Here is a 15,000-nt window from a genome sequence, read left to right as displayed (position 1 = left end):
GCTGGTGTCACCCTGGTGTCACCCTGTCTAGCAGACCTCTTTAAATGGGCTGGTGTCACCCTGGTGTCACCCTGGTGTCACCCTGTCTAGCAGACCTCTTTAAATGGGCTGGTGTCACCCTGGTGTCACCCTGTCTAGCAGACCTCTTTAAATGGGCTGGTGTCACCCTGGTGTCACCCTGTCTAGCAGACCTCTTTAAATGGGCTGGTGTCACCCTGGTGTCACCCTGGTGTCACCCTGTCTAGCAGACCTCTTGCACCAGGATTCTCCAATTAGAGCACTGAGGTCGACCAACCAGCTGCAACTGGAGGTTCTGAGATCCAGGCTCAGAAACAGAGGAGAGTCTTTGCAGGGACTGCCCCTCATCACTGGAACACTTGACCTTCAGTATACCCTAGATCAGTGCTCATTTTGAGCATTTGGGTCCAGGTTTCAGGAGAACCAAGGAGGAGCGCCTCTAGGGTCTTCAGGGCCATTGGGATAAGCGGGATCAGTCACACTGTGCTCCTGCACATTCTCCCCTACAGCTGATCCAGAGCCCGTCAGGCTTGCTGCTCCTGCACATTCTCCCCTACAGCTGATCCAGAGCCCGTCAGGCTTGCTGCTCCTGCACATTCTCCCCTACAGCTGATCCAGAGCCCGTCAGGCTTGCTGCTCCTGCACATTCTCCCCTACAGCTGATCCAGAGCCAGTCAGGCTTGCTGCTCCTGCACATTCTCCCCTACAGCTGATCCAGAGCCCGTCAGGCTTGCTGCTCCTGCACCCCTACAGCTGATCCAGAGCCCGTCAGGCTTGCTGCTCCTGCACCCCTACAGCTGATCCAGAGCCAGTCTGGCTTGCTGCTCCTGCACCCCTACAGCTGATCCAGAGCCAGTCAGGCTTGCTGCTCCAGAGTGAGAAGGTGAGCAGGACCTCCAGAGAGACGGCCCCTAATCTCTGGAACCGTTCATCTATGCAAGTCAGAACTGCCCAAACCCACGGGATGTTTAAGTCGTGTTTAAGACCCACCTCTTCTCGTTGGCTTTCAACTCGAGTTGAGTTCGACCCCTCGGCGTCATTTTTTTTGTTGTGTTGTTGTGCTGCTATTCTGTGTGCTATTATTATGTTGATTGGTTGTTATTTCTTTTATCTGATTGTGGTATTCCTATTCAGCATTTTGGTCAACCATAGTTGTTTTAAATGCTGTACGAATAAAGTTCAACTTTGACTTCAATGCGCTGTACAAATAAAGTTTGACTTTAACTCAACTGGATGAGATTCCCTTTCTCGGCTTGGGGTTTGCAGGGGGGTTGGCTGTGTGTGTGTGTGTGTGTGTGTGTGTGTGTGTGTGTGTGTGTGTGTGTGTGTGTGTGTGTGCACGCAGGGTCAGCTTCCCTCACAGCCCTTCAACAGCAGACGCTCCTGAAACCCAGATCACAGCCGTCTAACCCTAACCCTTACAGGAGGATTATGCTCAATCATCCTCCAGCACGCTCAATTACTACATTACTTACAGTACTTAACAACAGATTACCGATTCCTGAGTAGTAAGGAGGGATAAAGAGAAACGCCAAACACACTTCATCCCAACCCAACGGGACCGAAGGTCGTTCGTATCTCTGAAATGTCCGGATGACTGAAACATGTTAAAATGCACCAAATTCAATAAGTGGTATACTTGTTTCATATAGACTCATAATAGACCAATAAATACCCTTAATTACTTGTGAAAATGCATCACAATTGCAATCAAATAGCCAACTAAACTCATACAGCCTAGCCTACTGTATATAGGCTACTAATAGGCCTACCGTAGCCTAGAATAAAATAAACAAATTTCATCTTGAGTGCGTGCTTTGATCAAATACAGTACTTTATTCTCAAATGAGGCCTACGCTGCATCGATAGGCTACTGTATTCACAGAACAAAATGAGGGAGGGAGAGAGAGAGAGAGAGAGAGGGAGAGGGAGAGAGGGTGAGAGAGAGAGGGAGAGGGAGAGAGGGTGAGAGAGAGAGGGAGAGAGAGAGAGAGGGAGAGAGAGAGAGAGGGAGAGAGAGAGAGAGAGAGAGAGAGAGAGGGGGGAGAGAGAGGGAGAGAGAGAGAGAGAGAGATAGGGGGGGAGAGAGGGAGAGAGAGAGAGAGAGAGAGGGGGCTGCCAACATCATTGTGGGTCTGGGGCTGAAAGGTTAGAGGAGCGCTGGTTGAGAAGGCTTGTTGAGGCTCGTCGGGCAGCCAGAGAGAGGGAGATGGAGAGAGGGTGAGAGAGAGAGGGAGAGAGAGAGAGAGGGGGGATAGAGGGGGGAGAGAGAGAGGGAGAGGGGGGGGAGAGAGCAGGCTTGTTGTGGCTCGTCGGGCAGCCAGAGAGAGGGAGAGGGAGAGAGGGTGAGAGAGAGAGGGAGAGAGAGAGAGAGAGAGAGAGAGAGAGAGAGGGGGGGGGGAGAGAGAAGGCTTGTTGAGGCTCGTTGTGGTGCTGGAGACCCATCGGCCAGAGAAGAGCATCCGCTGTTACTGATTGGATCTCAGCACGTGCACACGCTGTGGAAAGCTTCTCTTTCTCTGAAAATGTCATTTAATGTAATGTATTGCTTTATAAATGTTCTTAGCCGGTAGACAAACATACTCCTGGAGCTTGCTCGATCGCCTTGTTGAGAGGGGTCAGGGAAGAATGTTTACAGCTCACTTATCTGGCCCCCGGGTGATACTGTTTTTTTGCTTCCCTCTGGAATATGTAGAGAGTGGGTCGTATGCCCACCTCCCTTGTTCTCTGTAAAGCGCATTGTGTTGCCTCTGGGTATGAAATGCGCTATACAAATAAAGCTTTGATTGATTGATTGATTGATTGATTGATTGATTGATTGGAGGTTGAGGCTCAGAGACCTTCTCACCGCTCGCCCACTCAACTAGCCTGCAGTCGGCCATTACATCCACATCCCTCCATACTCTACATGAGGAACATTCAAATTCAATTCCTGGGTGTTTAAGCTCTCCAAGAGTTCTTTTAGAGGTTGAACTCGTAGATTCATCCTGACTGTGACTGACGGATTCCGACACTCTTGTGCCTCCACATTTTGGACAGATCACCATGGAGATGATGAGCATACTCTAAACTGTATACCCCTGAGTGCAAGGTGAGGTCACAAACATGCTATTTCCGTGGGAAATCGAAATACTGAATAGATTGGATTCAAGTGGTTTTTTTTTATGAAGTTGCAAGAGTCCCAGTGCTCTCAATTGTGTCTTTCTGACAGAGCCTGAGATTAAACTGACGTCTGTACACCATCAGCCACATCCATCTGTCTTCATTTGCCATGGCAACTAACCCCAGTCGTCAGACGGAGACACACCGAGAGATGAAATCGGGATCAGATCAGAGACCAAATGTATAATTGAGAGTAAAACAAATCATCTCAATGCTATTAAGCTAAGTCACAGGAGGGCCGGGCACAAACTGGGCGCAGGAAATCCAATCAAACCCACAGAAACAGAATGAGTTTTGGGGGAAATGTCATGATGCAGCTGAGTGTGCAGAAGCCTGAGTTAACGTGGCTGTTAACGTGGCTCCCCTGGGAAGGCCTGCCTGGAACTACCATGATGCAATGCTTTCCCGGCCTGAGTCTGGGTAAACCCAATAAGAAGATGGCCTTCTGGGTATTTGCCATATTCCTGAACCTGACCCCCCGCCACACACACACACACACCCACACACCCACACACACACATCCACACACACACACACACACACACACACACACACACACACACACACACACACACACACACACACACACACACACACACACACACACACACACAGGGAGGCCAGTAGACACAGCTCTGCGTGGAGCTTCAGGGGAATCTAATTCTACACCATCATGCCATGTGGCAGCTGGATAGATTCACTTTATTTTAACGGGATTAAATTAAACGGTTTAAGACATGCAACTGAGACGCCTTGTTGATCCTGCTGCTGTGTGCAGCTTAGCATACTGACGCCTGCATATCATTAGCTCCTGCTTCGTTAGCCTAGCGGTAGCCTAGCGGTAGCCTGGCGGTAGCCTAGCGGTAGCTGGGCGGTAGCCTGGCGGTAGCCATCTGTGGAGAACAACATGGCTTCCGAGGACCCTAGTACCGATGGGGTCCAACAGCTCGGTGGCACGCTGCCGTCCGCAGGAACTTCATTTCTCTGTTTGCCCGCTGACATTTCCGCGTTATCTGGAGAGCGTTGGTGTTCAGGAGGATTCCTGCCTGTTTGTTTACGTGCTAATGGACTGAGTGGGTCGGTTAGTTTGCACAGAGCTCGGGGCCGCTGGGATCTCTGTCGTGTTTTGTTTCGCAATATCAAACATTTGAACACGCACGCGCACAAATATATGCAGGGAAGCATGCACGTACACACACACACACACACACCCCCCCCGTGCACACACACACACACACACACACACACACACCCCCCCCACACACACACACACACACACACACCACCCCCTTCCCCAAACACTCAATAACATTCCACCAGGGCCACTAGGGATGAATGTAGGAGGGTAGAGGGAAGGAGACAGCGGTCAGAAATGGAATGGAACGTGGCCGGGCCCAGGAGGGCTGCTGGTCATGTCTGTCTGTGGCCACAGAGGAAATGTGATACTGCGATGTGAGTCTAACTCTCCCAAGACTGTCTGTCTGTATCGCTCTCCGCTCTGCCTCACACCACCCTGACTCACTCACTGACTTTCTCATTTATTTCTGCAGTGCAGAAAAGTGGAAAGAAAGAAAGAGAGAAAGAAAGAAAGAAAGAAAGGAGGACAGAAGGACAGAAGGACAGAAGGACAGAAGGAAAGAAGGAAAGAAGGAAAGAAGGAAAGAAAGAAAGAAAGAAAAAGCCAATCTCATCCCCATCTCTCCTGAAAGGCCAACTTTCTGGCTGAATCAGTGGACATCAATAGCACAACATCAATGGGTCCATTGAGCCAGGAGAGAACCCTCCACAGTCTGGCACAGTATTCATAATGTCTACTAGCACAGTATTCATAATGTCTACTAGCACAGTATTCATAATGTCTACTAGCACAGTATTCATAATGTCTACTAGCACAGTATTCATAATGTCTACTAGTACAGTATTCATAATGTCTACTAGTACAGTATTCATAATGTCTACGAGTACAATGCCCGTTGTGGCTTTTATGGGCCTTGCTGTGCATTAAAACATTGTAACATCTTAAAGGCACTAAATAAAAGTATTACTCATACAATACTTGAAACTCCCCTAGCTGGTTAGCTTTGTTAGCTTAGCCTAAGCGCAATTCACTATTTGTTTAGATACAATCTGAACCTATTTATGAAAATACATATTCATACCAAGTTAAAATCTTTATCATGTCCGTTACCCAGGTTTCCCCACAATATTGCAAACACATATTAACCCTCTTTCTAATCAGCGCTAGCTTAGCTACTTTCATGCCAGCCATCACAGCAGCGATATTATGACACTGAACGATACACATGGCGACACTGCCCTCTGGCTCCCCTAACCCTAACCCTCTAACCCTAACCCTAACCCTCTGGCTCCCCTAACCCTAACCCTCTAACCCTAACCCTAACCCTCTGGCTCCCCTAACCCTAACCCTCTCCTAACCCTAACCCTAACCCTCTGGCTCCCCTCACCCTAACCCTAACCCTCTGGCTCCCCTCACCCTAACCCTCTGGCTCCCCTAACCCTAACCCTAACCCTCTGGCTCCCCTAACCCTAACCCTAACCCTCTGGCTCCCCTAACCCTAACCCTAACCCTCTGGCTCCCCTAACCCTAACTCTCTGGCTGCTCTTCCTTGAGTCCTAGCCTGTTAACATTTGCCATTTGGAACTGATTTCTCCAGAAGCGCTAATCCAAATAACTTAACACGCAACACACACACATCCTTGGCTCCTGAGCAGTACACCTGGACTACATGTGATGTTCAACATCATACAGTTCCAAGTTGTCAAGTAAATCGGGATACAGGAAGACAGCAGACACACACACACACACACACACACACACACACACACACACACACACCCACACACACACACACACAAACACACACAGACACAGACACACAGGCAGCACAGACACAGACACAGACACACACACACACACACACACACACACACACACACAGACAGCAGACACACACACACACACACACAGACACACAAACATACAAACACACAGACAGCAGACACACACACACACACACACACACACACACACACACACACACACACACAGACAGCAGACACACACACACACACAGACACACAAACATACAAACACACAGACAGCAGACACACACACACACACACACACACACACACACACACACACAGAGTTTTCAGTTGAGAGTAGAGAGAGGTGCACAGAGCGGGAGAGATTTCCTGGAACTATAAAAAGCCGATGTGTGTTTCTAAAGCACACTGAATGAACCCAGGTGTCAGAGAAAGTACAGAACATCATGTTCTCTAGATGAGTGTGTTCTACCAGCCCAGTGTTAGAGCACAGATCAGAGCTGATATTCTTTCAGATGCTCAGAGTTCAGTGCAGCCGGCATGTCTGGTCAAAGACTTCTCCTCACTTTCAAGGACTCTATGTTAATTGCTTTCAGCCTGGGCCAGGTTGAAATAACCTAATTTTCATCGAACCACTACTTAACCAGCTCTGGACCGAGACAGCAGTATCACCTGTTCCTGCTGAAGACCAGAAGAGCGCCCCCTACCTGTGGGTGACCCCTCCAGCACCTCTCCAGCGTAGCGAGGCTCTTTGAAGATGGGCCGGTTGTCGTTCTGGTCGATGACGGTCACCATGACGTCCACTGGGATCTCCACCACGTTCCCACTCAGGTCTGTGGTAGACACCTGCAGCTGTGGGACACAGAGGGTCAGAGGTTAGGGGTTAAAGGTCTGCGGTGGACCTGCAGCTGAGGGACAGAGAGGGAGAGGTCAGGGGTCAGGTTAAGGCCTAGACATCGGCACCACCAGATGGTCAGAGTGGGAGTGTCCAGGGATTCACTAAGCAGATGGGGCTAGCGACATGGTTCAACAACACGCGACTGTGGCACAGAACCCCAGACTATGCAGAACCTCCTTCACAGAACCCCAGACTATGCAGAACATCCTTCACAGAACCCCAGACTATGCAGAACCTCCTTCACAGAACCCAATACTATGGAGCACATACTTCACAGAGCCCCAGACTGTGGAGCACAGAACCCCAGACTACGAAGAACCTCCTTCACAGAACCCCAGACTACGAAGAACCTCCTTCACAGAACCCCAGACTATGAAGAACCTCCTTCACAGAACCCCAGACTATGGAGCACCTGCTTCAATGTCCTCTGCTACTGTAGGTGAAGTCTAAACAGCAAAAGACAATATAACACCAAGGCCTTCGTCTAATCTCTAAGGATGGCCAATCAACCTTGGCATGAAGAAGATAATGTGTACGGTAGTTATCGCCTGTAATGAATCTAACAGCTGAGTGGTTTACAGTACTGAGGGGTTCCAGGGTAGAAGCTGCCACATTGCCATAGATTCTATCACCATGATCCAGAACTGACATGAACACAGCTTCAAAGCTAGATTTGTTTCTATACAAAAATACATTTTTTTGAAGTAATTTACCTGCTAAAATATCAATGTGGTGTTTAAAAGAGACTTTATCGTCTACCCAGATACCAAGATATTTGTACTTTGAGACTCTTTCAATACAAGACCCATTTCCTGTATTGATACCCAGCATGTCAAAGACACACATTTTGTTCTGGAAAATATCATGTGCTTTGTTTTCTTGGCAATAAGGACCAGTTTGAGGGGGACCAGAGCTCCCTGTAGAGAGATAAAGGCTAGTTAGTCTCTCCATGGCTAATTCTACAGAGTTCTCTATACAGTAAATGACTGTGTCATCGGCATACAAATGTGTTTGGCAGTCTTTCAGGGAGGCAACAATATCATTAATATAAATAGTAAATAAAACAGGGCCCAAAATTGAACCTTGTGGAACGACCTTTGAGACGGGTAGAAAAGTAGATTGATCATTCCCAAGCTCAACACATTGGTGCCTGGAGGTGGTGGAGGAAGAGGATGTAGGAGGTATGAGGAAGAGGAGGTAGGAGGAAGAGGAGGTAGGAGGAAGAGGAGGTAGGAGGAAGAGGAGGTAGGTAGACACCTATTCTACAGTAACACTGCTTGGTCCAGACCCGTTTAGCAGAGCACAGGTGGAACAAGCAAAACAACCACAGAAATCCTCCTGGAATTCTCTGGCCTCTGTCAGCCTCCACCGGCCTCCGTCCGCCTCCACCGGCCTCCGTCCGCCTCCACCGGCCTCTGTCCGCCTCCACCGGCCTCTGTCCGCCTCCACCGGCCTCTGTCCGCCTCCACCGGTCTCTACTGGCCCTGCCTGCTGCCCACTCACACGCCGGGGTCAGGGATGGGCCTGCTGCCCACTCACACGCCGGGGTCAGGGATGGGCCTGCTGCCCACTCACACGCCAGGGTCAGGGATTGGACTTCAGCACCGTTCAGGTACAGCACTGATGTACGTGTATGTCTCTGGACTGCTCTGTGTGGCAGTGGCACCATCAGAATAAGTAATGACATCACTTCCTGACAAGGTCCAGTAGCCCCAGCTAACAAGATAAGCATCTGATGAGAGAGAAAGTGAGAGAGAGATAAAGAGAGAGAAATGGGGGGGAGGAGAGACAGAGTCAGAGAGAGAGAGAGAGAGACACATACACTCTCTCACACTCTCTCTCTCTCTCTCTCTCTCTCTCTCTCTCTCACACACACACACACACACACAGTTCCTTATCTCCCCCCATTACCAGCTCTCTACGCTTGCATTAATGCATGACATAACTCCACCTCTGTATCACACAGGTCATCTACTCTGCCTCCCTCCATCTTCCTCCCTTTCTCTCTCCCTCCATCTTCCTCCCTTTCTCTCTCCCTCCATCTTCCTCCCTTTCTCTCTCCCTCCATCTCCCTCCCTTTCTGTCTCCCTCCATCTTCCTCCCTTTCTCTCTCCCTCCATCTTCCTCCCTTTCTCTCTCCCTCCATCTTCCTCCCTTTCTCTCTCCCTCCATCTTCCTCCCTTTATCTCTCCCTCCATCTCCCTCCCTTTCTCTCTCCCTCTCTCTCCTTTCATCTTCCTCCCTCTCTCTCCCTCCATCTTCCTCCCTTTATCTCTCCCTCCATCTCCCTCCCTTTCTCTCTCCCTCTCTCTCCCTTCATCTTCCTCCCTCTCTCTCCCTCCATCTTCCTCCCTTTATCTCTCCCTCCATCTCCCTCCCTTTCTCTCTCCCTCTCTCTCCCTTCATCTTCCTCCCTCTCTCTCCCTCCATCTTCCTCCCTCTCTCTCCCTCCATCTCTGGACCGTCGTCATGAGTAGAGAAGAGAGCCTGATGACAGACAGGCAGCTGAACTGCTGTGTTCGGGGTTAGAGGCCTTAGGCTGTGTGTCCACCAGCGAGCTGAATGTAGCTGAACAGCGCCAAGCTCACAGCTGCGTAGAGAAGCACTAGAGCAGGGTTTAGAGATGAGTAGAGAAGCACTAGAGCAGGGTTTAGAGATGAGTAGAGAAGCACTAGAGCTGGGGTTTAGAGATGAGTAGAGAAGCACTAGAGCAGGGTTTAGAGATGAGTAGAGAAGCACTAGAGCCAGAGTTTAGAGATGAGTAGAGAAGCACTAGAGCAGGGTTTAGAGATGAGTAGAGAAGCACTAGAGCAGGGTTTAGAGCTGAGTAGAGAAGCACTAGAGCAGGGTTTAGAGATGAGTAGAGAAGCACTAGAGCAGGGTTTAGAGATGAGTAGAGAAGCACTAGAGCAGGGTTTAGAGATGAGTAGAGAAGCACTAGAGCAGGGGTTTAGAGATGAGTAGAGAAGCACTAGAGCAGGGTTTAGAGATGAGTAGAGCGCACTAGAGCTGGGGTTTAGAGATGAGTAGAGCGCACTAGAGCTGGGTTTAGAGATGAGTAGAGCGCACTAGAGCAGGGTTTAGAGCTGAGTAGAGCGCACTAGAGCTGGGGTTTAGAGCTGGCTAGGCTACCGACGTTTTACAGCTACGTTAGCAACGAGTGTTGTGTTTTTGCAGACTGCAGACTAACTAGCCAAGTTAAGATAGATAGCTAATATGAGCTAGTGCTAACGTTCGCTGTCTCTGCGGTTTTCCCAAAAACTGACGTTGTCATTGTCAGAACAGCCGTTTACACCCTGCGCTCTAGCCCAAAAAGTTTAACTTTTTTAAACTGCGAAAAAGGCCTTGAGCTCACGCCGCTGTAGCGCTAAAAAACGCTTGGAACACAGCTCTCGTCTCTATAGCGCCCCATAGCTCATTACCCATTATAAACAAGGAAAAAACACAGCTAAAATACAGCTCCCCGGTGGACACACACCCTAATGGCTTCATACATCATCTCCTCCTCATCCTCGTCCTCCTCCTCTCTCACACACACACACACACACACACACACACACACACACACACACACACACACACACACACACACACACACACACACACACACACACACACACACAATCCACCTCTTTTGTCGCCATCTGCAGAAGTGCTGACTCTTATCTAGATCTAGTGGAGCTCTGAAGCTGAATGTGTGCTTCCATCTTCTGGGGCCAAGAGAGGCTCCAGCGCAACCATTCAACCCACAATGGGAAGGAGAATGTGTGATTTCAATACTGTACCTACTTGAGCTGTATCAATAATCCTTATGGCACACACACACACACACACACACACACACACACACGCTTTGATGGATGAATACTATAGCAGTTGAAGGAGATAGTGCAGAGTATTAATTTAAAGACATTAAGGACACAATAGACGGACTTCTGGGGAAAAGATTTATGCAAAATCCACCCTGCCCCCCCCCCCCCCACACACACACACACACAGATACACAAACACACACACACACACACACACACACAGATACACAAACACATACACACACAGAAACTCAGACAGACAGTCACGCATGGCGTATGCAACATCTTAAACACAAGTCTGTTTGAGGCGTATACAACATCTCAAACACAAGCCTGTTTGAGGCGTATACAACATCTCAAACACAAGCCTGTTTGAGGCGTATACAACATCTCAAACACAAGCCTGTTTGAGGCGTATACAACCACATCTCAAACACAAGCCTGTTTGAGGCGTATACAACCACATCTCAAACACAAGCCTGTTTGAGGCGTATACAACATCTCAAACACAAGCCTGTTCCATCAAACACCTGACGTTTGTCTCTTTGGCAGCCAACACACGCACGCACGCACACACACACACACACAAACACACACATGCACGCACACACGCACGCACACACACACAGACACACACACGCACACAAACACACACATGCACGCACACACGCACGCACACACACACACACACACACACACACACACATACTAATGTTAAATGATGCCACTTGTTCTTTTTCTTATGATCATTTATCTCTCTCCCTATATCTCTGTCTCTCTATATCTCTCTCGTTCTCCCTCACTGCCTCTCTGTCTCTTTATCCCTCTCTTTCCCCCCCTCTCTCTCTCTCCCTCTCTCTTCCCCCCCTCTCTCTCTCTCCCCCCTCTCTCTCTCTCCCCCCCTCTATCTCTCTCTCCCCCCCCCCCTCTCTCTCTCTCTCTCTCTCTCTCCCCCCCCCCCCTCTCTCTCTCTCTCTCCCCCCCCCTCTCTCTCTCCTCCAAACATCTGACAAGCGTTTTCTTCAGCCAAGGACTCTTACTGTCCTCGCTGGGAGCGTAGTGATTTCCCGGGAGAGCACATTATACTGTTCTCATTCATGTCTTTCTTTTTCTTTCTCTCTTTCTTTCTTCTTTCGTTTGTTCTTTTTCATGGACTTGGTTTTAGACGCAATCCCATCCTGAATCCCGTCCCACCTTTGCCAACTCAACTGTGGGAAGTTCTATCCATTATTTATGTCCAGTGATTACATTATTCATACCTGTGCTGGATGTCAGACTAAATTCATTGAGTCTGATACCTTTTTACATATGACTTGGCAGAAGAAACTGCTTGACCTCACGACAATAGATCTAATCTCTGAGCAGTCAGAATACGCTCTGATAGCTCTCACCCAAGGAGGGCACAGGGGACAGGAACGTGTGACAGCAGGACTACATAGTGTGACGAAACTCAACAGACAAGTCTCTCTCTCTCTCTATCTCTCTCTCTCTCTCCCTCTCTCTCTCTCTCTCTCTCTCAGCACCTCTTCTGCTGTTGGGGGTGTGTGTTCAGGTTTGGCGTTCAGGATCCCAACGGGGAGAGGTTGAGGAATGGGGCCACAGCTGGATCCGAGGTGTTGCTCTCCTCAAAGCTCCCTCCCCAAGTGGGCTGAGGATTCACCATGCTGGGGGTGGGCATGGTTCTGTTAGAGTGGTAGTAGTAGTAGAAGTAGTAGTAGTAGTAGTATAGTGGTAGTAGTAGTAGTATAGTGGCAGTAGTAATAGTAGTAGTAGTATAGTGGTAGTATTATTAGTAGTATAGTGGTGGTAGTAGTAGTAGTGTAGTGGTAATATTAGTAGGAGTATAGTGGTAGTAGTAGTTGTAGTAGTAGTAGTAGTATAGTGGTAGTAGTAGTGGTAATAGTAGTAGTAGTATAGTGGTAGTAGTAGTAGTATTGGTAGTAGTAGTAGTAGTAGTAGTAGTAGTAGGGCTGAGGATTTACCGTGGTGGGCGTGGGCATGGTTCTGTTAGAGTGGTAGTAGTAGTAGTAGTAGTAGTAGTAGTAGTAGTAGTAGTAGTATTAGTAGAAGAAGTAGTAGTAGTATTAGTAGTAGTAGAAGTAGTAGTAGTAGTAGTATAGTGGTAATAGTAGTAGTAGTAGTAGTAGTAGTAGTAGTAGTAGTAGTATGGTGGTAGTAGTAGTAGTAGTAGTATAGTGGCAGTAGTAATAGTAGTAGTAGTATAGTGGTAGTATTATTAGTAGTATAGTGGTGGTAGTAGTAGTAGTGTAGTGGTAATATTAGTAGGAGTATAGTGGTAGTAGTAGTTGTAGTAGTAGTAGTAGTATAGTGGTAGTAGTAGTGGTAATAGTAGTAGTAGTATAGTGGTAGTAGTAGTAGTATTGGTAGTAGTAGTAGTAGTAGTAGTAGTAGTAGGGCTGAGGATTTACCGTGGTGGGCGTGGGCATGGTTCTGTTAGAGTGGTAGTAGTAGTAGTAGTAGTAGTAGTAGTAGTAGTATTAGTAGAAGAAGTAGTAGTAGTATTAGTAGTAGTAGAAGTAGTAGTAGTAGTAGTATAGTGGTAATAGTAGTAGTAGTAGTAGTAGTAGTAGTAGTAGTAGTAGTATGGTGGTAGTAGTAGTTAATTGGTAGTAGTAATAGTAGTAGTAGTAGTAGAAGTATAGTGGTAGTAGTAGTAAAGGGGTAGTAGTAGTAGTAGTAGTATAGTGGTAGAAGTAGTATAGTGGTAGTAGTAGTAGTATATTGGTAGTTGTAGTATAGTGTTAGTAGTAGTATTATAGTGTTAGTAGTATTATAGTGGTAGTAGTAGTATTGTGGTAGTAGTAGTATAGTGGTAGTAGTATAGTGGTAGTAGTAGTATTATAGTGGTAGTAGTAGAAGTATAGTGGTAGTAGTAGAAGTATAGTGGTAGTAGTAGTATGTAGTAGTATTATAGTGGTAGTAGTAGTAGTAGTAGTAGTAGTAGTAGTAGTGGTAGTAGTAGTATGTAGTAGTAGTAAAGTGGTAGAAGTAGTATAGTGGTAGTAGTAGTATAGTGGTAGTAGTAGTATGTAGTAGTATTATAGTGGTAGTAGTAGTAGTATAGTGGTAGTAGTAGTAGTAGTAGTAGTATAGTGGTAGTAGTAGTATAGTGGTAGTAGTAGTAGTATAGTGGTAGTAGTAGTAGTAGTAGAAAAGTGGTTGTAGTAGTAGTTTAGTGGTAGTAGTAGTAGTAGTAGTAGTAGTAGTAGTAGTAGTAGTAGTAGTATAGTAGTAGTAGTATAGTGGTAGTAGTAGTAGTAGTAGTAGTATGGTGGTAGTAGTAGTATAGTGGTAGTAGTAGTATAGTGGTAGAAGTAGTAGTATAGTGGTAGTAGTATTAGTATAGTGGTATTAGTGGTAGTAGTAGTAGTAGTATAGTGGTAGTAATAGTAGTATAGTAGTAGAAGTAGTATAGTGGTAGTAGTAGTAGTATAGTGGTAGTAGTGGTAGTAGTAGTAGTAGTAGTATAGTGGTAGTAGTAGTAGTAGTAGTATTAGTAGTATAGTGGTAGTAGTAGTAGTAGTAGTATGGTGGTAGTAGTAGTATAGTGGTAGAAGTAGTAGTATAGTGGTAGTAGTATTAGTATAGTGGTAGTAGCGGTAGTAGTAGTAGTATAGTGGTAGTAATAGTAGTATAGTAGTAGAAGTAGTATAGTGGTAGTAGTAGTAGTATAGTGGTAGTAGTGGTAGTAGTAGTAGTAGAAGTATAGTGGTAGTAATAGTAGTAGTAGTATAGTGATAGTAGTAGTAGTAGTATAGTAGTAGTAGTTATAGTAGTAAAGTGGTAGTAGTGGTAGTAGTATAGTGATAGTAGTAGAAGTATAGTGCTAGTAGTAGTAGTAGTATAGTAGTAGTAGTAGTAGTAGTAGTAGTAGTAGTAGTAGTAGTATAGTGGTAGTAGTGGTAGTAGTAGTAGTAGTAGTAGTAGAATAGTGGTAGTAGTATAGTGAGAGTAGTAGTAGTATAGTGGTAGTAATAGTAGTATAGTAGTAGTATAGTGGTAGTAGTAGTAGTAGTAGTAGTAGTAGTAGTAGTGGTAGTAATAGTAGTAGTAGTATAGTGGTAGTAGTATAGTGATAGTAGTAGTAGTATTAGTAGTGGTATTAAAATTAGTATAGTAGTAGTAGTAGTATAGTGGTAGTAGTAGTAGTAGTAGTAGTAGTAGAAGTAGTAGTAGTAGTAGTAGTAGTAGTAGTAGTAGTGGTAGTAATAGTAGTAGTGGTAGTAGTAGTAGTAGTAGTAG

General features: G+C 46.7%; 1 protein-coding gene across 1 annotated transcript in view; it reads right to left on the bottom strand.

The window, feature by feature from the left end:
• cdh13 (cadherin 13, H-cadherin (heart)) overlaps positions 1-15,000 on the bottom strand; it is a gene marked incomplete at both ends in the record, with an annotated part of 224,134 nt that overhangs the window by 123,296 nt on the left and 85,838 nt on the right. Inside the window, one exon of the mRNA XM_084451438.1 lies at positions 6,735-6,879. Coding sequence (XP_084307564.1) covers positions 6,735-6,879 — 145 coding nt within the window. The remainder of the gene's footprint in view (positions 1-6,734; positions 6,880-15,000) is intronic.

Source organism: Borostomias antarcticus, assembly GCF_949987555.1.
Source record: "Borostomias antarcticus genome assembly, chromosome: 16".
Classification (NCBI taxonomy): Eukaryota; Metazoa; Chordata; class Actinopteri; order Stomiiformes; family Stomiidae; genus Borostomias; species Borostomias antarcticus.
The sequence above is the reverse complement of the archived record's forward strand: the minus strand, read 5'-3'. Positions and strand labels throughout refer to the sequence as shown.